General features: G+C 47.1%; 1 protein-coding gene across 5 annotated transcripts in view; it reads right to left on the bottom strand.

Annotated features, from left to right (window-relative positions):
* Window positions 1–1,049: 1,049 nt before the first annotated feature.
* Window positions 1,050–23,529, bottom strand: part of PTCH1 (patched 1) — a 69,865-nt gene continuing 47,385 nt past the window's right edge. For all 5 annotated transcript variants that reach the window (XM_070589915.1, XM_070589913.1, XM_070589914.1 and 2 more), the window contains 9 exons: window positions 20,209–20,351; window positions 17,912–18,095; window positions 16,206–16,486; window positions 14,210–14,347; window positions 10,795–10,937; window positions 7,356–7,455; window positions 6,625–6,879; window positions 4,429–4,984; window positions 1,050–3,902 (listed from right to left, as the gene is read on the bottom strand). In XM_070589915.1, coding sequence (XP_070446016.1) covers window positions 4,430–4,984; window positions 6,625–6,879; window positions 7,356–7,455; window positions 10,795–10,937; window positions 14,210–14,347; window positions 16,206–16,486; window positions 17,912–18,095; window positions 20,209–20,351 — 1,799 coding nt within the window. In that variant the 3' untranslated portion in view covers window positions 1,050–3,902; window position 4,429. The remainder of the gene's footprint in view (window positions 3,903–4,428; window positions 4,985–6,624; window positions 6,880–7,355; window positions 7,456–10,794; window positions 10,938–14,209; window positions 14,348–16,205; window positions 16,487–17,911; window positions 18,096–20,208; window positions 20,352–23,529) is intronic.

Genomic DNA, 23,529 nt, shown 5'->3' with positions numbered 1-23,529 from the left:
ACTAGATTTTCCAACAAGCTTCCAGGACGTGCCCATGCTGCCAACCCATGGACTCCACTTGAGTATCACTGGCCCACAATAACCTTAATATGGATTGGCAAACTCTTTCCTAACGGCCAGTTACTCAACATTTTAGGCTTTGCCGTAATCTTTAGGCAGTACAATCTGTATCACAACTACTCAACGGTGCCGGAAAGGGGCTACAGACAACCTCTATGTGAATGGGTGTGTCTTGTCTCCTGATAAATCTTCGCAAAAACAGGAAGAGGCCGTGGGCTGCAGTTTGCTGATCTTGAGTTCTTCCCTACCACTCCTCGCTTTTTATTGTAAAATGGGGAAAACATTCCTGTCTTATTTTTCTCCCTGGCTGTGATGAAGATAAGGTATAACCACATCATAAATACTCAGAAAAAACATTCTGTATGAGGTTCAGTCAGCCCTGTTATCAGCTATACTGTTTTAGTAAGATACTTTCGTTTATCTTAATAATCACTGAATTTGTCTTATATATGTTCCCTCTAATTATTAGGCACCACATAAAAAAATAAGAATGTTAAGAGATGACAGAACCATTTTGGTTCATTTTGAACCATAATTGAGGAACTTTGTTGGTGTCAGAAAATAAAAACAGAACTCTTATTAACAATGCCTTCATGAAGTAGAACCAAAAATGAGTGTTTACCAAGGTTAGAAAGAAGAAACAACGAAGTTTGATGACCTGACATACTAACTGCCTTTGTAAAATATTTTAATTAAAAAACATTCTAGGGGCTGGCCCCGTGGCCGAGTGGTTAAGTTCCCGTGCTCCACTTCCACGGCCCAGGGTTTCACTGGTTCGGATCCTGGGTGCGGACATGGCACTGCTCATCAAGCCACGCTGAGGTGGCGTCCCACATGCCACAACTAGAAGGACCCACAAGTATGTACTGGGGGGATTTGGGGAGAAAAAGCAGAAAAAACCCCAAAAAGATTGGCAACAGTTGTTAGCTCAGGTGCCAATCTTCAAAAAAAGAGAAAAACAAACAAAAGACATTCTATAAACAAAGACATAACCAACAAGTTATATTATTTTTTATTTATGTTAGAATTTCTATCAGTGTTTGAACATTAATATTTAGAGAGTTTGTACATTTTTGCCTTCTGAAGTTTAAAATGAGAACCACACTAGGTCACAAATGGTAACTAATACACATTTCACAATTGCAGGAATATTCACTCAACCTCACTCTCTTAACACTGTTAGACATTTTCTTTCCTTGTTGTACTTTACAATGAAAAGTGTGCCCCACTCATGTCTCAGCGAAGTTCCAGACATTATGGATTCACCACATATAAATTCTTTAAAAATATACTTCTGTCAAAAGACTTGATGACTACTATGTACACTACAAAAATAAATTTTCATATAAATAAATTATATGGCATACTTTTATCTTTGTAATTGAAATGACACAAACCCATTCCTGCCAAAATTGGCAGACAATGAGACCCAGTTTGAATATTTATTTCCTTTAAACTTACACTAAAACCTACCACGAGTCCTTAATGAAAACGTTATATACTCTGAACTATTTAACATTAGTAAGCACTCTATACAAATAAAACTTCTGTTCAAAAGTAAAACATAGCTGTAATAGTGTTTCCAATAGAAATAAAATCCCTGCATTTTTTTGTTATAAACTGGCATGACAAATACTGTAGGAAAACATTCTTATGATACAAAATTATAAATATCAGCGAAGATTTTTAAAAAAAATTAAAACATCCAAATAAACAAATAAGACAGACAAAATAAAACTATTTAAAAAAGAAAGAGAGAGATATTCTAGTTGCCTGCCAGCCCCTGGGGTTCTCCCTTTGCCAATGTGACTATTGAGAAAGTTCTACACTGTGCAGAAAACAGGGGCCGTGCAAGCTGTCCTGCACCACACAGGCTGGGCTCCGGCAACAAGCAAGGGCGCGCCGTGAGCCAGAGGGAAGCAGACCTCAGAAATTCGCATCATCTCCTGAACGCGGGACGTGAGTGTTCTGAGCAGAGCTGGGCGTGAGCTAGACAGTGTGGTGGACACAGGCACCAGACAGTAGCAGGCATATTAACACACACAGCTGGTGGCCACAGGTGGCTTCCAATTAGTATCTTACAGTTTTGTGGCGAGTTTTAGGGTCTGAGGTCACTACACTGCTGGGTACTACCGGGGGCCCCACTGCCTTCGATTAAGATTTTCCATGTAAAACAGGAGGCCATAATGGGAGCTGCCATTTGAGCACTCCTACAGTAGTTTAGTCTGGGTACCAAGTGCGTCCCCGATGTTTGCTCATCTCTGGCTAAAAGCTGAGGAAGACCAAACCTCAGAGCAAGACAACAGAATCGATACAGAAGGAAATCTTTAAAAATAACGCCTGGTCGAGAGATCTGCCTCCATGTGCCTTCTTCAGTGGAGTGCGCGATTAGCATCTTCCTGATCTTCAGTAACTGTCACATGGAAAGAACACTAATAATGATGAGGACGGAGACAGTGTATTTGGGAAGTGTGCCCCCATAACGTTAATATTAAAACACTGAGAAGCATCCTTCTGAAGCTTGTATCCTACATAACTTCCGGCTCTGTATCACATTTGGGATGCTCACTATTGTTTTAAAGAAGATGCAAACAGATCCACAAAGCCTCAACCAACTGTGCCATTTAGGAAGAGAGGGAGTTTCCATATTGCAGGGACTCAACATCACCCCTGGGTTTACTGTGGGCCCGGAACTAATAGGGTTTTCTATCTGTACCAGGCTCACTGTCTCCAGATTTCCAATTCACTCTGCAATTTTTTGTTGGAGTGAACGCTGGGAGGCGCGTGCGTGTGTGTGAGTGCTGGTCATGAGAGGTATGCTGAAGCCTGCGTCCTTTAGGGCGCCCACTCCCGGCCCGGCTGAGGCTCACTGCCAGGCATGTCCTCTACCTCTTCCATACCAAAGAAGATGAACAGATGTCAGCCCCACCGCCTGAGGGGCCCACGTCCACCACAATGACCATGCAAAGGAACTTATCTCTCTGAGGCAGGAATTGGGGTGTCTGGATGGCAGCCAACGATCTTGAGAGCCGCTCTGAACTTGAAGTGGGTCTGGCAAAGGACAAGGGAATGTTTAGGCCTGCCTTCTGCCAGCACTAGGCAATCAAGATATCCTGACTTCCAGTCTGACTAGGGCAGAGCCCACGAAGGGTTACAGACAGTGAAAAGAAACGAAAGAAGAAAAAAAATCACAGTACAGTACACTGGGAAATCACACGTGTTCACACAGCCAAACAGGAGGACCGCATCCCACTACACCTGGAGAAGCCATCGGGTTACCGTGCTTTCTTCATATCTGCTCATCAACAACAAAATTATCACGCATAGCGTGTTTGAAAGTTAACAGTAACATTTCATACTACCACAGGGTTGTGATATGCAAATTTAAAATATTTTAAACAGAATCCTTTACAAAATAATCCTATTACATAAGCAATATTTGCATAGAATTATACAGGTAAATTATACAATATTTAAGCAGCAGCAACATATGCTGAAATTTAAGACTAAGTTAAGCTTGGTTGTGGCACAGAGACCAATGTACAAACAGGGAGGGGCCTCGCTGTGGCCTCCCCACTGCCCACGCTGGGGCAGGAGTGGAGAAACCCCAGACCACACTACTTTACATCCATTCCTTCGTATATTACATATGTGTACACCTTTTAAATATTTATAGAAATATTTCACAAAATCATACAATCGGTTACAGTAACAGTGAACTGCCATGGGCACAGTGCGTCTTTCTAACTCCAAGCCGTTCTCTTCAAGCAGTTCTGGTGGGGCGGGGGGCGGGGGGTGCGGACTTCCAATCTTTGGCCTCTTTGCTTCAGATTTTAATCACCCTTTAAAAGAAAAAAAGGAAGTCAAACTAAGTAATAGGTTTATGAGTCTACATGTATAAAGCACAAAAACAGGCAAAACTGATCTACGGTTGTAGAAGTCAGGACAGTGGGGGGGCTGGGCGGGGGCCTGAGAGGCTTCTGGGGGCTGGTCGTGGTCCCCTCCCTCACCTGGGGGCTGGTGGATGTGTCCACTTTGTAACCATTCATTGAGCTGGGCATTCATCATACATACCTGTTCTGACACCTTAATAAAGACTGAAAAATAGGTGAGAGGCGAAGCTGTTAGCACCTCAGTTAAGTTGGACTAAGCCTCAAGAGGTTTACGGGAGGGGAGACGCCCAGCCTGGAACCGGACTGGTTTGCCCAGGGTGACAAAGCTTGGACACGGCAGGCTTGCCTTGGGGAAAAGAGGCGGCTGGGTTCAGTTCGGGACACACCAGTGCCCAGGGGCTCCAGGAGGAGGCAGCCCGAGGCCCCGAGGGAGCCGTGCCCTCCGCCGCCCGTGGCCCCCCTGGCGTGCACACACCTCAGTCGGAGCTGCGGCCCCGGGGCCTCTCCTCACACTCCACGTCCTGCAGCTCGATGACCTCCACCTTGGAATCCCTCCTCTCGCACCGGACGTTGAAAGGCACATGGGGGTCCTCAAAGAGCCCGTGGTCAGTCTCAGGATAGTCCTCAGAGCCTGGGTAGAGGCCCCCTCGGGGGTTCCGACTGGGCCCAGGCCCAGAGGCAGGCGGGGCGTGCACAGCGACAGTCACGGACGCAGAGGCCGTCACGGTGGTGATGGGCTGACAGTAGCTGGGCATGGAGCTGCCGGTGGCAGTGAAGGCTGGGTGCCGAGGGTTGTGGGAACGAGCTCCCCGGGGGCCCACACGGTCCCTATTGCCAGGGCCAGAATGCCCTTCAGTAGAAATTTCGAAAGCGTCTCTGCGCGGTCTGTAGGGGGGTGGCCGCAAGCCTTCTCTGAGGGGCTCCCTCCGGGGCTGCAGGCCTGGCCGTCCAGGTGGCAGGGACCCTGAGTCTGGGTGGGGCTGCTGTTGAGGGTTTGAGGGTGGGTGGTGTCTCGCTTCAGGATGGACCACCTGCAGAGGGCGAGGGCAGGTTATGACAGGCCAGCGCTAAGCCCAGGCTGGGCAGCACCCCCCTGCTGTTGCCAGCCCTCCCTTCTTGGCTCTGTCTCCCGCTGGGCCACCCACACACAGCTCTTCTTAACCAAGCGCCAGTCAACCCCACAAATGACTGGGAGAGGCCCTGGGGAGCCAGTGGGGGGCCTTCCACCCACAAAAGAAACACCAGTTCTCTCAGAACCTCTACCACGTGGCAGAGGAGTGCCTTATTTGGACCCTGTGTCTAGGCTTTCTCCAACACAGCTGGCTGGACACATATGGCTGCTGCCCATAAATGCAGGGCTGTGGTCAGAGAGTGTCTGAGCTGCCTCCCTCCCACAGGCCACCACCGCACTCTGCTCGGTACAGTCAGATCTCAAGCTTCTCCTTTTCCCGGAACTGCTAAGTGTGTGGCCCATGCCTGCCCAAATGCAGGATGTTGGCAGGACTGTCTATACCTATACTCTTGAATATGATAGCCATTAGGGACATATGGCTATTTACACTTAAATTAAAATTCAAGACTCAGTTCCTTAGGTGCACTAGCCACATTTCCAGTGCTCAACAGCCTCATATGGCCAGTGGCTACTGACATGGAGAGCACAGAGAGAGCACTTCCATCATTGTAGAAAACCCACGGGGCAGCGCTGCTCTGTCGGGTTGTTAGGAATCTGGCTTCTGGGTCTCTATACAAAGTGTGGAGCAACACAGTGGCCACATCAATCAAGAGGACCGTGACCAACTTCAAAGTCGGTCAGCTTGTACCTATTTTTAGGCTCCCGCTGAACAAAACCAGCTTCACAGTGCAGCTCAGCAGGCATCGTCGCGGGGGAAGAGGAGGGAAATTTAGGGTATTTGGTTGGCCTCTCTCTCTTTCACGGAAAGGCTGCTTTGGCCCGGGACTGGAATACCCACTTCCTGGAGGGACGGCAGGAGGCCTCGGTTGGAGCAACATGAGCCTTAGAACCTTCCTTGGGTTTCGTGTGCTGTGCTCCAGGCCTGGGGCGCTGAGGACATCTTGGGGGAGCACAGAGAGCGCAGCACAGGGCTGGGGTCCTCAGAGCCTCTGAGAAGGGCCGCCAGGCTGCTCAGGGCTTTCCCGAATTACTGAAGGCTAAGCTTCTGCGCTCCTTCCAGCCACCCAGAATATGAGCGTGGAGCCACAAAGCTTCCGGGACAGTCTTAGACAATAATAATGGAAATAATCTTGTATCAAGGGCAATTAAAGGAACACACGTGGTAGGAAAAAAAATTACTTCTGCTGGCAATAAAAATACCACTACACTTTTTAAAAGTATCATTCTAAAATGACATGCAGCTTAAAAAACAAACCAAAAAGAAGGAAGGCACGCGTCACCTCCTGCCCTTAAGCTCAAATTGTACTCAGCCCCACAAGACACATGCCCTTGCTCTGTGTAGTTACCCTCAGTGGCCCCTGCCCTTTTCGATCTGTATGAGATCCAACCATATGAAACTGACATTTTTATAGTTTAAGAAGAGTCAAATATTGGCAATTTCATATGATCCCACCTAACTTACACTTTATTTTTGCATCCTGTCTGTCTGTGTGACTTGCTGCTCAGAGCAGGCAGGGGCTGCCCCCTAGGGTTACTCACGGTGGAGCGGGCGAAGACAGGGTTTTCTGTGGCTTCCACAATCACTTGATGGGCAGGGCCCCTGGTGGCCTGCTGGGCCTCGTAGTGCCGCAGCTCCTCGCTGATGCCAGACACTGTCGTCTGAGAGCTGTACTCGGAGTCAGACGAATCAGACCCATTGTGTGTGTGAGTGGGGGGCATGGCAAACCGGACCACGCTGGGGGGTGGCTCAGGGGAGGGGGTGGGCAGCCGGTTTAGCCCATTGGCTGGAGACACCTATTGAAGGAGATGCCATATTAACAGTGTCATCATCCACGTGCTGTTGGCCACACTCAAAGTTCAAAGCACATACTGTTCAGGGGTCTCTACCTGTCCCACCACCCGTGTTCGCCTCCCCTCTGCCACCTCGAGGACCTAGGTCTGACAGTTAGAGCAAAAGAACTGCCCTCTGCCTTCACACATCAGATGGCAGGCTGCTCTCGTGCAAGCCCAGATATTCATCTGGAGTGGAAAACGCTCCACTGACATAGACCTTCAAGACACAGGCTGCCAATCCCTTGGTTTAAAAACAACAAACCAAACCAGTAGCACATCCCTCAAACTACTAAACTGAAGAGAAAAAAGCCATAGTTACTGAGATGTTGACTGGAAAAGCAAATGATCAGCAAATGTGGATGTAGTTAAAGATCTAAATTAAGAGTGACCCCGGGGAAAACAGCATTCAGGTGCCTGTGGGTTGTGTAACTACTGACCTCAGGGTACGGCCCAAAGAAGGACAAAAGGACGGGAAGCAAAACCAGTCCATTGAGAACACCCAGGACTGTCAGGATGGCCAGGACAGCAAAGAAATACCTGAAGATAAAAGGGAAACGGAACTCACTGTGGCAAAAGTAAAGCAAGCTTCACACGCCCAAGATTGCAGCACGTCAGACCCCAAATTAACAAAACCCACACCACCAAAAAGGCTGCAGCGGGACTGCGGGGCCAATTCAGCACAAGTTGTTTTTTCATTTTTATTTTTTACCTTATGACTTTGAGGGCTACATTCCACAACCCAAGTGTTAGTTCATGAAGGGAAGGAAAAAAACTTAGTTTGTTAATTTGCTGAAATCTCATGGCATGTAATGTTATTTATGAATGTGTTACACAAACACAAAAATATGGAATGTGAATTGAATGGCTGAGCAGACTGAAAGCACAAATACAATGCAGAGGGGCCCCGTTCATGAAAACCCAGCAGAAGCAAACAAATGAAGTGAAGGGTGTAGAATTTAAACAATTTAGCCCAGGAGGAAAAGCAGCCCCCTTCTGCAGACAGCTAATCCACTGTGAAATGCTTCTGCATCTTAGAGCAGAATCTCTAATTAAGTCTCCAGCGTATCAGGTAAGGCTTTCCTTGGGCTTTCATTAACCACAACTTTCTGCCTAGAATTTTGTGAGTTCCAGTTTTACCAAAGAGCTCCAACTGCAACCTTTTTAGAACACAGGAACCAACTTTCTGCAAAGACAACGCTGCCCATTCTGTGCTCGCTGGCGCATTCGCGGGGGAGGGCTGTCCACAATGACGGGCCTGCTCTGCGGGCCAATCTTTTGTTGAACAATTTAGCATCTCTGAATACTCTTGTTTTGCGTCAGCCAATTCAAACATAAAGGCCGCAGCACCATGAAGAGGAGGAGAGCGCACAAGTGGCCCTGCTTTCCCACCATTGAGGGCTAAGGTCTGGGATCCTTCAGGAATACCAAGGTAAACCTGTCAGCCAGGGAGAGCTGCGGGCCGCCGCTCCACACAGCTGGAGGGAGCGGCCTCCACACAAGTGTGCATTTCTCTCACTAACGATTTCTAGGGTGATTTTGCTAGAAGTAGGCTGGGGTTGGGGTGAGCTCAGGATGTTCTGGGAAGAGGGAAGACAAGATATCTGTTAATGGTCCTCTTGATCATAAAACGGAACAGGCACCAAACTGTGCCGTGTCTATATATGTTTCGACATTAGATAAAAGGAGAGAGAATCCCTATAAAAATACAAATACCTCGAAGCTATTGTAAACACTAGAAACTTCTGAGCTGCATTAGTAAAGACCAAGCAGCCCAGGTCTTGCTCTAATGTAAACTGCTGGAACTCGGGGCCGAGGCATCCATCAGCAGCAAGCATTAGGACATTTGCATCCCATCCATCTAACTGTAGAATAAACACACCAATTAGATTGCTGACGGCTTAGTGTACACAATGTCTGCTCATTCAGTCGACCTTAGTGAGGGCTCCATCAGGTTAATCCATCCAGTTCTAGAAAATGGGAAGCCCTTTTAAGTGCTTGAAACAAGAACCTTGACATCTCTGGAAGAGAACAAGAAGCCGTGGGTTGGACGAGAGAGCTGGGCCTCTGCTCTCCATCCAGGTTCCCAGCTGGCTGCGCCAGTTCTGACCGAGCTTCCTCTCTGTGGCTCACGGGCATCCCCCACAAGGCTGTGTGAGAGCCTCTGAGACCCCACCACACCCCACGTTTCCCGTGGTGCTGAATTGTCTGTGACCTTGTCTTTCCCCACAAAGACCGTAAGCTACGCAGAGTGCGACAGGGTCCATGCTACTTGCTGTTATGTGAAATGGCACTTTTGAATGTTTTGAAAGTTGGAGGAGAAATTACACAAAAGAAACTCTATCTGACATAGGGCTTTTATATCATAAAGAAACAACTACTAATGCCTGAGTAAGTGTATGCTGAGGAAACAAAAGAAAAGCCAAAGTCAGATTAAGAGCTTAAAACAAAACCCAGACCAAAACCTTGGTCTAATTTAGGCATACATGTCTCTGGTACTGGCGAACATTAATGTACTAATGGGCTTGTGAACTGATCAATACCCTGTGCTGAGAGGACCAGCAGCATGGGCATCACCTGGGAGCTGGCTAGAAATGCAGACTCTGCTCCCCGCCCCCATGGAATCCAATCTGCATTTCCAGAGAGCCTCGGACAATCCCTAAGCCCTGTCTGCCTGTAACGTAAGAGCCGTTTCGCCTCCTCACTCATCCTGCACCAAGTGACAGGGAGAAAACTCCCGCCCTCATTCGAGGAAGGCTAACTCTCCGTGACTCCGACCTGCCCAGTGGGGCATGCCACAAACCAGAGAATTGATCTTTTTTCCATAATAAAGAAACTCTGGCTAAAACTTAAAGTTAAAATCTTCTGCTTTTTGCTTGAAAATGAAGGGCCTATCACAGACACAAACACCAGGAAAGCATATTTAGTTTCTCTCTCCAGACTACTGAAGCAGCCAAACAACCCGGTCACCTCCCCCACTGGGTTCCGCCTTGCCATGGTTCTGATTCTGGCCTATCTTTATTTCTTGATTCTGGCCTTGCCCCTCCACGGAGCAGCTCCTTCACAAAGCTGCAGAGGCTGTTCAGAGAGAAAATGGTTTTCCCTGCAGTTCTCAAATTCTTTTCAAAGGAAAACGTGCTCTCCTTCTGCACTTCACGAAGTCACATTCCTCATTAAATTCACCAGAAATTGCTTGCCTTGAGATCCAAAGAGAAGTATCCAAATTCGGCTTTGAGTCCCAAAATTTAACACCAAAGTCACACACTTTGGTGTCCCAATGCTTCCTAAATCTTAGTGGGAACCCAAACACGAAATCTGGGCACATTATCTTCACTTTTTAAAAGAATAAAATCTAGGTGACAGTTTGAGATATTTGAAGTTTTCCTTTCTACAGTTTTGAAGGAGACGTGAGGCCAAGTTCAGTCAATTAATGGGAAACATGGCTGTCTCTTTTCATCTCTTTCTGTGGATATTTCTAACTCAGATGCCAATAACTGGGATATAGGTGATTCTTCAGCATTGAGTTGTGGAGTTGCCTTCATTGCTAGCCCCAAACCCTCCATCTTTTCTCCCCAAGATGGCTCTCCAAGAGAGCTTGTCTTTGTATTTCTCGGCATATCTCTGAGTTAATAAAGTCAAAAGAAAGTAGAGGTGCAGATAATCATTTCACAATGTGTACATGCAATCAAAACATCACGTTGTACACCTTAGATGTATACCATTTTTATTTGTCAATTATATCTCAATAAAGGTGGCGGGGGTAGAGTCACAATGAAGACATGCTGCAATCTACCAGATACAGAAGGAAAAAAGCAACAGAGGTCACAAGAGCAAATAATAATGGTTTTTAAAACCAGTCTTCTCTCCCACTCCCCTTACCTGACAATGAAATCAAACTCGGATCCTGCAAGCATTAGCACTCCCAGCAGAGTGGAAACAGCACCGTCCAGAACGGGCGCAAACATGTGCTCCAGGGCAAGCACAGCCCTGCGGTTCTTATCGCCGATGGCTGTCAGAAAGGCCTGTGCAACAAGAAGAGTTTAGATGATCAGCTTCCTGGACTTGACTTGGTCATTGGTCAGCTCTGTCTTAGATGCTATACACTGCTTTAATATGCCTCTATAGAACTTCTCAGGTCTTTCTGGTTAGCTCCTGGCATGTTTAATTGGGGTTGCTCAACTAGCTAAATCTAGGCTTACACTAAAATGATCAGTTCATGATACTGGGTCATATTTGGTGTTGATGTAAATCTTAAAACAACAACAAGAAAAAAAAGGAGAGTATATTGACCTTAAATGTAAAACCAAAACCAAAACCATACAAAAATCTTCCCTTCTCTTCACTGCTACTCACCCCTAAGTTTTCTCCCCCACTGAAGTTATCTCACCCATTGATGGGGAGACCTCCAGCTGTGAAAGTGACAGCCTTTTGCCTGATGTTTTGGATGGTCAAGATCTTATTCCAAATGGGCTTAGCTTGGTGTCATGTGTGCCTGGGAGCTAAATACATATTTCCTCATAATTGGGCTGAGGTTAGAATTTCTGTCACTGTGCTCAAACTAATGTCTTTGTAGTACCTTAGTAAGCATCATGAAGGTATCACAAGAAAAATATAGATGTGTAAACTCAAATGAAGCCAATTCTAACTATGTGTGGACATATTCCTGTCTCCTTTGCATTCCTAAAGCTCTTCAAGGTCAAGAATGCCATTGACAGAAAATGGGAACTTTACAGAGTAAGTCCCAGATTATCAGACTGTTGGCTTGAGAGTGTGACCCAGGACCATGTTCAGGTGGGTTAGTTAGCGTTACACCCCGCCTGCTCCTACAGTGGGACCATCAGGGAGGCCTGAGCCCGGCGCAAGTTCGCTCTCAGCCTGAAGGTTCAGGCTGCTCTGGGATATGCTGAGAAGAGGGCCTGGAGCCCTTATAGGCTGTAGCTCCTTAAAAATCAAGGCCTACAACATATTGCAGGTGCGTGCCCATCCATTATGTACCCCCGTGGAAGGACAGGAAAGTGATTCTCCTTAACAGATGAAGAAACAACAGTAAACAAGGGTGTGCTATGAGTTTTCTCACTTTTCTCTAAAGTGCTTACTACATATACATATGCTCTTTCAGAGCTGGGAGACATTAGGGTCAACCGAGTAGTCTTTGTCTCTTAGGAAGAAAGCATCGAGATGGTTTGGAACCACGCTGCTCTATGCTGCATTTGGGCCACGAGGCCATGAGGGTCAGGCTGGGCTTATCCTCTTGCACACAACTTGAGCTACTGAAACAGCAAACTGACAGGATTCCTTGAAGACATGCACAGAAGAACAGTCCTCTTCACCAACCTTATTCCATCAATTTACCAACCTTGTAGGAGCAATAACTGCCTCCTTTAAAGAGACGTTCACACACAGGATAGGGCAAGAACATCATGTCTCATGTGCGGAGGGCTTCTTTTTCCTAAAGATTTTTATTTTTCCCTTTTCTCCCCAAAGCCCCCCGGTGCATAGTTGCATACTTTTAGTTGTGGGTCCTTTGAGTTGTGGCATGTGGGATGCCGCCTCAGCGTGGCTTAATGAGCGGTGCCATGTCTGCACCCAGGATCTGAACCGGTGAAACCCTGGACCGCTGAAGCGGAGCGCGTGAACTTAACCCGTTGGCCCCAGGGCCGACCCCGCGCAGGGCTCTTGATGAAGACTTGGGCTAGAAATACTGAGACCATAAAGCCATGTCAGTTCTTGAGGCTCCTTAAATTCTCGGAATTACCTCTTGCATGAAGAGCAGAGGCATTCCTTAGTTGTTTATTCAACACTGCTGTGGCATTTATGTTCATACGAGCTCACGTGCAGAGACCTGGGTGCCACTACAGTGGAGAGACCAGTTAGCACTTCCACTGTAAAAATCTGTTGCAGCATAGATCCGCCCTTGTTTGCAGCACTAGCTGCCAGAAAACATAGTTTTCATTTGCATCAGAATAAAGTGACTTGTGTACTCTTAACTCACGTGCAAATTTTTCTCCATTTTGAAAAAATGATATTAGGATTATGTGTTTTCTAAGCTCTAAGCTGGTGGGCTCTCCTTTTTAAAAAATCCTCTTTCCCTCCTCCCAGCTAAATGAAGGAAAGTAATTTGGGCAGACTCAAAATTTAGAGAATATTCTTTTTCTATTATCAGCTTTTCATTATGCACTGGGGGAAATACAGGATAACTTCAACAAAACAGTCCTTCTAAAACATGAAAATTTACGGTCTCTGAGTTCTATAATAACTGCCTTGAAAGAGTCCTTTGGAAGGACCAAAGAAACATATGTGTAGACGTGCCTGTGTGTAGACGCGCATATGACCTAAGCAAATCAATGCTAGAGACTGTAAAGCCAGAGCTACAAGTAATTGGATCCAAGTCCAGCGCGAGGTTTCCCAGACGGGCATTCAAACGTCAGTGCTGACTGAGCCACTAAGTATTTACTGAATGCCTACCCAGAACCCCAAGAACTTAGGCTATAAGCACAACTGCAGAGGGAACATAATTTACACACTGCTATGAGGCTTTTGAACAATTCTCTGATAAATGTATACAGTGGGCTTGTCTCTTGGCTTGAAGACTCCTTCCGAAGTTGAATTTCCTCCAGCAAAGCCTTCACAGGGTGGGGCATAGGAAGAGGGAGGAAAAACATTCCTGTAGAGAGCAGTACTAGTTCTCCTACTTTCTGCCATCGTGAATTTGCAGGCTGGCAGGCGGCAGGAGCTGGGTGGGCTGAGGTGGGAGAGCCCGCTCCTTGGTGCTGAGCGCCTGCACCTTTGCTCATGGGCCCTAGGGTGTTTCCTCAGCTGCCAACCCGTCTCACCCTCAGTATGCCAGCCCCACCACGCCTGGGAGTATGGTCTCACTTCATCCCTGCTTTGTTACTGTGGTTTTTAAAATTGTGTGTTTTAATGTATGCACACACACACTCACACACTGTCTGTCTTAGGAACAAAGTCAACAACTGCAGGACTCGTCGGGACCCTAATAACACCGCCAAAGCAGCAGAACCCTTCCTGGCCCGCTCCAAAAACACTGACAACATGCCTGGCTAACTCCACCTTCGATGCCCTTCTCCTGAGGCTGCTGGAGAGGGAAAGGAGTCCAGACAGATTTCTGCAACTCCCTGGGAACGCCTGTGCTCTGCAGCCTTTTCACTGTGGCATCTGTCAGGCATGTTCCTGGACGCTGGCAAACATGAAAGCTTCCCAACTTGGAGCCCATAAGAGCTAGAGGAAATGTGTTGCCTTTTCATATGGTTTTAGCTGAAAGTGTCCCCCATACCAGAGCAACATGGACGGTGAACTCCACTCCTATGCCGACGGACGCGATCAGGATGACCACAGGCACAGCACTGAGCTTGATTCCAATCAGGCCCATCATGCCGAAGAGCTCGACCGTCATCAGGGCCAGGACCGTCACCTTCAGAAAGACACACAGGATGAGTGACCGGGACAAACAGGCTCTGCGTGTGGAAACAAGGGAGATGATGAAGAACTGACGTGGCCTCACATCAAGATCAAGAGGGGACAGACACTGGGACCCAACACAATGGAGGCTCTGACTGGCTCTAACTGTGGACACCTGCCTCTACTCCCTAATTCAATGTCTCTCTACCGGGAAGGGAGGATTTGGGACAATTTTGGGACAGCCGCTTTGGGACAATAAGGCAGTAGAAGGAGTAAAGAAAGGCAGAGTTGGGGTCGGCCCTGTGGCCGAGTGGTTAAAGTTCTGCATGCTTTGCTTTGGAGGCCTGGGTTTGTGGGTTTGGATCCTAGGTGTAGACCTATTCCACTCATCAGCCATGCTGTGGAGGCATCCCACATACAAAGAAGAGGAAGATTGGCACAGATATTAGCTCAGGGTGAATCTTCCTCACCAAAAAAAAAAAAAAAGAAAAGAAAAGAAAAGAAAGGCAAAGTTTAGTATTCTATTGCCAAGTGTCTTTCTAGTATACCTAATGTGGAAAGCAAACACATTTCCAAAACTCTTCTACTGGAGCCATCTATAAAGAATTACACGAACACGGACTCATCACTAGCTACAGATTTAACACAGTTCAAAACAAGGTATGTCCTTCTCTGTTGAACTTGCACACCCTCCATCCTAAAGAAAGCTGACAGGATGGGGTGAACGAAAAGTTCCTTTACGTACAAGTAGCTTTGCTTTTGTTTGGAGAGCCCAGGGGCTGAGTGAGGACTTGGGAGCAAGTTAAGTGGAGGGGAAAGGGGACTGGTCGTCAGCTGCTGTGGCTCAGGTTACAGGCCCCTTCACTTCGAAGAAACGTGGAACAACTGGGGTGGACAAAGCAGCTACATCCAAGAAAAAGCTTGCATTTACCTTTCATCTGCCCTGTAAAAATTTGTGGGAGATGGAAAGAAAATCTGTGAGGTAGGCTTTGGAGTTTTTTGGCCCAAAGGGGAGAAAATAAAACACTAAACTTTACAGGGCTGGAAGAGGAGAGAAGGATCTTGCCTTCTTGGGGTGGGCAGAAGGCAGTGGTGGGGACAAGCATAATAAAGTCTCCTTTGCTTTCTTTTAATAAGCTAATGAAAGATGGACAACATCCATTGCTTAAGTACCATGCAAACTCTCACAGACTAAACATTTACCTTTTAACAAACCTGCTCACAGACTTATGGTGCAGAAACAAGACCTGGTCTCTGTTTTTATAATTTTGGCATTTTGAAGGCTATACCACAGTTCATGGAATTTAAACACTGCCATGATTTTATTAGACTCTACATGAAACTTACTTCAAATCTGAAGAGTATTACACTTAGAGAAAAGATGCCAAAAAATAGGTTGGTAATACTAGTTTCTCATTTTCCCCCAAAAGTTAAAACACACACGATATACAAAACCATCCCTAAAACCATTTTATTCATATGCCACCATCCTAACTTCTCTGATTATCCCTCTATTTGGAAGAACCTTCTCAATACTAGGTCTGGGATGTAGTCACAAAACGACACTTGAATTAAAAAAAAATTAGTTATGCTTTGAGTGTTCGTATTTAATAAATGCTCAGAGCTGTCATGGCAAGTGTGCATAAAAACTGCCCTATCTTTACAGAGAAAGTTGAAGCTGTGGGAGGGGGACACAGGATCCAAGGCTCTACCTGCCGGTGAACTCGCCACCTCCAGCCGAATAAACAGAGCACGGATGATGCAATCGCCCCCTCCTCCAGAGGCCCAGACATAAACAACACTTCCCGGCTGCAGAAAGAGCTATGCCGAAAGGAATCTGACTTCCACAAAGACCCTCAGAATAAACTCACAATGATCCCGGCCGTCCAGGGGTTCAGGAGGAAGACGGCACACACGAGGAACGTGCAGGCCAGCACCACGCTGATGGACAGCAGGAGCCAGTGGCGGAGGCCGATGTACTGCTCCCAGAAGAGGAAGGGGTAGCCGTTGGGGTAGCTGGAGAGCCCTAGGCTCGTGTAGTTGTTGCAGATGGCTCTGACCTTTTCGATCGCCTCCACGAAGTCTGAGGTGTCACGCAAGCCATTGAGGTAGAAAGGGAACTGAGCGTATTCGATGGGCTCTGCTGCAGGGACTGGACAGAGAAGCCACAGGGAGAGGCCCGTGGGTGACGGGCTCCTTGCAATACTGAGAAAGGCAAGCGGACGTCATCCAGGTAGGAAAGAGAGGCGACAGATGCCCACCATTTGCTATACCAAATGCGCCCCGGATTCTGCATCGAACAAAGAGACAGAACTCTGCGAGCAAGTCCACTCGCTGTGCCGCCTCCAACACAAAGGACAAATGGGCCCAATGGGCCTCGGGTCTTTCTAATTTTAATCTTTGGTTTAAAAAATTTCAAGCAATCATCAACCTTGATTTGGGTGGGGGGAGGCTATGATCAGTGTATTTATTTAACCTTTGATTTTAATCTTCTAGAAGCGGTCACTTTTGTAATGGGTCTAAACAACTTACGAATTCAGTTGCGGGAACGTTTTTTGTTCAACTGACACAAGGGAAAATACTAAGTTCAAACTGTTTTACTCAACCACTTACGAGAACAAAATAACTTGAAAGTCATGCTTTATTGAGAAAAATGCTTAACTTTCTTATCCTTTTAGTGATCTACTTAAGTGATCACTCTTAAACCTTCCATGCTTCTTTTTTAATGCAATGCTAAGTCTTCAGCAGCAGGGGAAGAAATCCTTACACAACAAGCATTTCGTTACTGCCGGTGTGTGTTCCAGACCCTTTGGGGTCATTCAGTTGACTTGCTAAACATGATTTGCCCTATTATAATCTCAACTATAAATTTTCATTAAGACAAGCCTTGGCTGCTTGCCACAAGCTCTGGGGTTTAGATACAGGGAAGCACAACCCGCTGACTCTCCAGCGCTGTCTGCAAAGGGACTGTCGCCTTTCTCACGTCCTCCCTCGGCCTCGTGTCCAAGGTATAAGCTACTAATATATCTCACATAATGCAAATCGAATCCATGCAGAACCACCTTTCACGGTCGGGGCTGAGAGGTGGAAGGAAAAGGACGCTGCTGTGTATAGACTTTCTGCTCCAGTGTAAACAGCTCTGACAGAGCACAGGTGCTTGGTGGCTTATAGGACGACCCAACTTGCCAAGAATCCCTTCAACACCACAGTTGACAAAATTAAGATAAACATACGATCGTCCATGATAAAACTTTGCGCCAGCAAAAGAACACTCGACCTGGAGGCACCCCCACCTCACACAGAACAGCTGGCACTCAAGCGAGATGCCTGGTGGCGTCTCAGAGGCAAAGCCACACAGGACATTAGAGACTCTTCTCTCTCAACGTGATGGAGCTTGGGCTGTATGCCATTACACATCCTCATCTGTCTCCCAGAGTTTTAAACTAAAAGAAATACATCGTTCTGTTTACACTTCTGAACCCTGGGTAGCATCAACGGATGGGGGCTGTGACTGAGCCTGGAGGAACAGGGCAGGGCGCCTCCATAAGCCCACAGGCCCTCCATTGGGGCTACTTACTTCTCAGCCTGGTCTCTGGCATGTAGTCGGCTTTGTCGTGGACCCACTCAGGACGGTGAGGCCGGATGTTGGCCTGGGAGGCAGCATAAGCCACGGGGTCATTGCTCACCCAAGCGGTCAGGTAGATGTAGAAAGCGCTGGGATTAATGATGCCATCTGCATCCACCAGGCGCCGTTTAGTCAACTGCAAAATGAAAGAACAGGGGCCTTTCAGAATTGGGTTTTGGACAAACGCATTCCTGCCTGGAGAGAAAGGAGGCAGAGCTCCAGGCCAGCGTTTGCAACAAAGAAGCGAATGCCCACCATGTGAAGGTGGAGGAAACCCCATCAGAGCACCTTTGGTTTCTTTCAAAATGTACTTATCCAAGGATGCCATAATCGGCGTGTTTATAACACACACACAGCTCTGCAGATGGCCCAGGAATCGACTGCACCAATTAAACCCGAATGCTAAAAGACTGTCTGCAGCCAAGGCGGAGAATGAACAATCTGGAGAAACATATTTATAGGAGGGGAAGGGGGAAAAAAACCTGGCAAGAATCCCTGTACACGTCTGTGTGCAGTTAACCTCTGCTGTTAACACTGAAGGAAATGCCACCCAGTAAATGGAGGAGAGCTATAAAAATAAAACAACATCTGTATAAATTTTGCTAACACTAGCCTCCTATGACCTGTGTATTCAAAAAATGCCCATCGCCAGAAAGTGGAAGGGATGGTGCACAACCACGGTCTTTCTGGGTAATCTGATTTCTGAGAGGTGGTCCCACTTAGTGTGCCACATCCGACATCTGGCCAGATGCACGCTCCCTCTAAAGTAGGTCTTGTGGGCTTTGCTTGGGTGAAAAACACTGTGAGACAGATATGCACGCAAGCACACACACATATATTTTTTTTTCCTGTTTACTTTAGATTCAGGCCTGGTTCCAACATTTTTCGTCTTTTTTTAACAAAATGAAAAACACCAGTGACAGCAGTTAACAGAGAAAGAGTGAAGGAAGAAAGAGAGTGGAGGAGAATGAGAGAACTAAATTTCAGGGATCTGGATTCAATTAATCCACAGGATAGGTAACAACTGCAGGTCTTCCAGCCGTCTCTGGAGTGACACAGTACAGCTCACGGCCTCCATGCACGCGGCACGCTTTCCTCCCTCCCAGGCAGAGGAAATGATGTCTGGGGGCCTGGCCCAATCACATTTGTTCCACAGTGTCCCTGGTCCCTGAAGGCCGACCCAACCCCCGGGCATCTCCCGCTATCTCTCAGACAGGCTCGTCTGCCTACATCCTTGTCAAACCTGACAGCATGCTGCGTGCGGCCATAAAGCACTGAGTTCACACTCCATAATAACTCTGAACAATGTACTTTGTAAATCTGTCACCTTTAATGCCAGCAAAAAAGGGGAGACAATAAACAGAGCTGCTGGGAAGATCATTAGCATGACGGTTTTCTGCCTGAAGGTGAAGCAAGTAAGCTAGAGAGAGCAGAGGGAGCAGGATCGGGGAAAGGCAGTAGTGGTGTTGGACTCATCTGAAATCTAAAGGGCCCAAACACACTCCCCAACATGCCTGAGGAATCAAAAGGGGAATGCTGGGATCCAAGTGTCCCAGAGAAGATGCAAATGCGGTTGGGGAATGTGAAACCAAATAGACACGGCTCTTATTACATAGGCAGTGAGCAGGACGGCGAGTGCACTCAGATTTCAAGGATTTGCATTTCCACTTGCCTCACTCATGACAGAGCGATCTGTCTGTCCTCCTTCTCTACCCCTTGGGCCAGGGTGACCCAAAGGAATCAAATGCAACAAATCCTCCATCCTTCTAGTAACCTCTCTGATCTCCTAATCCGTCCATCCACCCCAAATTCTGCTCATTCAGATGACTACTACCCAATGAATGCATCTTTCCAAGTTTGAATATAATCAAGACCAACATGGTAACAAGTGCTAGAATTCGAAAGAGAACAGCACAACAGCATTTCTAGCATCTGAAAGAGCCTCCAAGTCTCGACTGTACTTTGTTCTGACAACTGCTCTGGAGGTAGGACACACTTGTCCCATTTGATGGATGAGCAAAGTGAGGGTCCCTGTTTTGCCTGCAGTCATACAATTGGGTGGTGGGATGAACTGAATTAGAGCCAACTCCATACTCTACAGCCCCTGATGCCGCAGGTCTCTCGAGAGCACAGGCTGGGATGGAAGGCTGTCAACCAGTCTTGAATATGGCAGCCGCCCCAAACCTCTGCTCAACAGCGCCCCACAAAACACACACCCCTCTGCCCCCGGTGTCGGGCAGTGAGAGTACCTGACTGATGTCGATGGGCTTATCGCGGCTGCCAGTTTGCACCAGGAGTTTGTAGGCAAGGACCCCATCATCTGATCCATTTTTGTAATTGTTTGGCATGATTTTCCCAGTTTCCCAGTCACTGTCAAATGCATCCTGAAGTCCTACAAAAGGCAAATGTGTGTAATATGTTACAACTCTCAACCGGAATGATGCTGGTCCCAATGTGGGGGCCGAGGACAGCGAGCAGGACAGGGGAGTGTTGGACACCAACCTCAACACTCCATAGTCTACCTGGATTCTACTTCAAGGTCAACGGTACTATTAGACTTTTCACGAATGAACTTCAGGTTGCTAATAATCATTGCTTCAAAGGCAGAAGGGGCAAATACTTGTTTCTAAGAAACAAATAAATACACGTTTATCTTTACATGAAAAATAACTTCTTCTTGCCCATGACCATCCAAAAGAAAGCAAGAGAGAGTGTGAGAGAGCTGGCTGGCTGGGGAGGAAGACACCCCAGGCTCGTTAACTGTTTCACGCCACTGTCAGGCGCTAAGCCCTGGGTGCTTCCATACAACCAGAAATTCCAGTCGGAGGGAAAAACACATTCAAACTCCCAACTTCAAACAGCAGCTCAGCTGCTTCTCCAGCCCAGGGTGAATGAACACGATTCTGTCAATTTGTTCCATCTGTTCGACTTGTGGAGCTAATATAAGCTGTGGGATCGGCTGCCAGGTTGTGTAAAGATCACAGCCAACACCTATTCACTCTCGACTGCTCTCTTCCTCTCTGCCACCCTTCATTCGAAGAGGGGTGTGGAGGAGAGGGAAGGGAGGGGCCTCAAGCGCGCACGTGCGTGCAGGGAAATACCTCACGGGGTAAATTTGGATCCGATTGAGAACAGGAAGCCACAGCCCAATACAAGGGGGCTCTGTGAGAACAGATGACAAACCGCAAGCCCAGGGAGGGGAAGGAAAGGGCTTTCTGGGCTTGGGGGATGGGCGAGCCCACCAGCCCACCACACACAGCTGCGCTTGGCCTCTGTAATCAAAACCATCATTGCGGCCCTGATGGTTTGGCTACAGCTGTAAAGAGATAAGTGTGCTGGCAGAGAAAACAGGGCCCTGGCGACCCGGCCTGAGGGTCTGAGCGATTGCCAGTGTGCACACACTCTCCTCTGACACCCCTACCCCCACTCCAACACCCTGCTCCCCCCAGTCACCTCCCAAGTAGAACTCCCAACCTCAGCAGCTCAGGAAACCACATCTTTTGAACAAGCTGCACATGCATGGGTTAGACACGGCCAGTAGGAAGGGAGAAGGGTTTATTTCAAGACATGCCTTAAGTGACTTCAAAGACCCCCCCCCCCAAAAAAAACGAGTTCCATCAGTGCTCAGAATGGTTAAGCTCTGGGGTTTCAAGTTGTGGGGAGAGGGGAACACAGGACCCTGCCTCTCTGTCTCCAGCTCTGTCTCTTTAAACCTTCTCCACACATCGCTGTGGGCATTGTTTTTAAACGAACAATTTCGGGATAGAGACTGTGGGCTCAGTGGTGACAGAAGGCGCTGTTGGGGTGAGTGTGGAGGGGTGCAGGCGGGGAAGACCACCAGGCCAGCCGGCTCTCGACTCTCACACAGACGGTTTTTCATAGCAAGGCATGCACACAACAAGCCGTATTGAACAGATGTTATTTTATTACCTAGAGCCTTTTTTTCTGTTCTTGAAAAAAATAAACAGGAGGGGAAAAACAACCCCTCTGCCCCCCAAAAACGAGGCCTGGTCTGTTTTCCTCACCATAATAGAATTTTCATCACTTCATGGCTTGTATGTACTTTAACCCTTTCCCTTCTGATCCGCCAATCCTAAAGAGCAGCTCAAGCTCTGTGAGCACTGGCTGGCATTTTACGCCAACTACCCCTCATTTAGCTCGGACAACAACCGCGTGAGGTAACCCTGTTCCTGTGAGGGTTCCCACTTTACAGAGGAGGAACAAGGAGAGGAAAAGGTGAAGAAACTTGATGAAGGCCACCCGGCAGGGAAGTGTTCGGGCTAAGCTTTGAACCCAGGCAGCCTGAGTCCAGGGTCAGCTTGAAGCATCGATGCTCTAAGTTGTCCTGAACACACCATTGTGCCAGAAGCATTTGTTGGAGGCACGAGAAGATCAGCAGAGTTAACCTGGGCACCCACGACGTCTGGTAGGAAATGAGGGGTCTGAAAAATTCGAGCGCAGATTTAACCATGTATACACTAAGACTCTGGGGACACCCTAGAGTGAAACAAAGGAAGACAGACCTGATTTGAGGAGGTCAGCCCTGCCAGCAATTCAGATTAACTCACCACCTATGCCGGACCCCCACACGCCATTCACTCTACTGGGGATTCAAAGGCACATGAGAAACAGTCAGACTTCATGGAAAAGTTAAGTCCTTTCATAATCAGTATCCTATTTTCTGACTAATTACCAAAAAGCTCAAGCAACAATGGGTTGGCCTAAGTGTATGCACAATGCATGATCCTGGACACAAAGCAAGGGACAAGGACTGGTTTCCATCATCCCTTGCCCAGCATTTCATATTCCAACCCATGCATGCTTCTGCAGAAAGGAACTGTGACATTTTACAGCAAAACATGAAAGTTTTAGTTAGAACTTTTTTCATTTTAAATATTTTATACTAAAAATTATTTTCTAGTGTAAAGTTCTGAGCTAAATAACCCAATTGTCAATTTTTCTTTGATATGGGACCCTAAAATGAAAATGTTAATCTGAATTTGATTTGCATAATTAAGTGTGAAATATAAACCAATACCATTTGGACATGATGCACAGTGTGGTTTTGATCTCCATTTTCACTTTATGTGCATGTGTGTTTAAAGATGACATGTGAGGTAATTTCTTTATTACCATTATATATTTTTATGAGTAAAAAAAACCCCAAAAAACTATTGGGATGTTGATAAGGACCAATGGAATGACATGGTTTTTAATGGAATTACTATTTAATTCCGTTAAAAACCAATGAGGGTCCCATCACTTAACAACCACAAAATGTTCTGAAGGGAAGCGGATTCAAGGATAACTACTTCCTTGGAGGAAACATTCAAAGGCCAAATCAACCACTTAATAGGACTGAAAACGTCTAGTTAGCCAAGGGCCCCAGCACCTGGCCATTCTGTGCACAGTGCTTTGCTGGACCTCCTGTCAGACGCAGAGTCCCACGGCTGCCCGGATCTGGACTCAGGAGCATGAATGGATCTCACTTGGTCTAAGTGGCTGCTGTTGACTTAGTGATCAAAACATGATTCAAATGCACCTTTTACAAAGATTCTCAAGGCCAACTG

This window comes from Equus przewalskii, chromosome 22, assembly GCF_037783145.1.
Source record: "Equus przewalskii isolate Varuska chromosome 22, EquPr2, whole genome shotgun sequence".
Taxonomy (NCBI): domain Eukaryota; kingdom Metazoa; phylum Chordata; class Mammalia; order Perissodactyla; family Equidae; genus Equus; species Equus przewalskii.
This window is presented reverse-complemented; position numbering and strand designations above follow the sequence as displayed.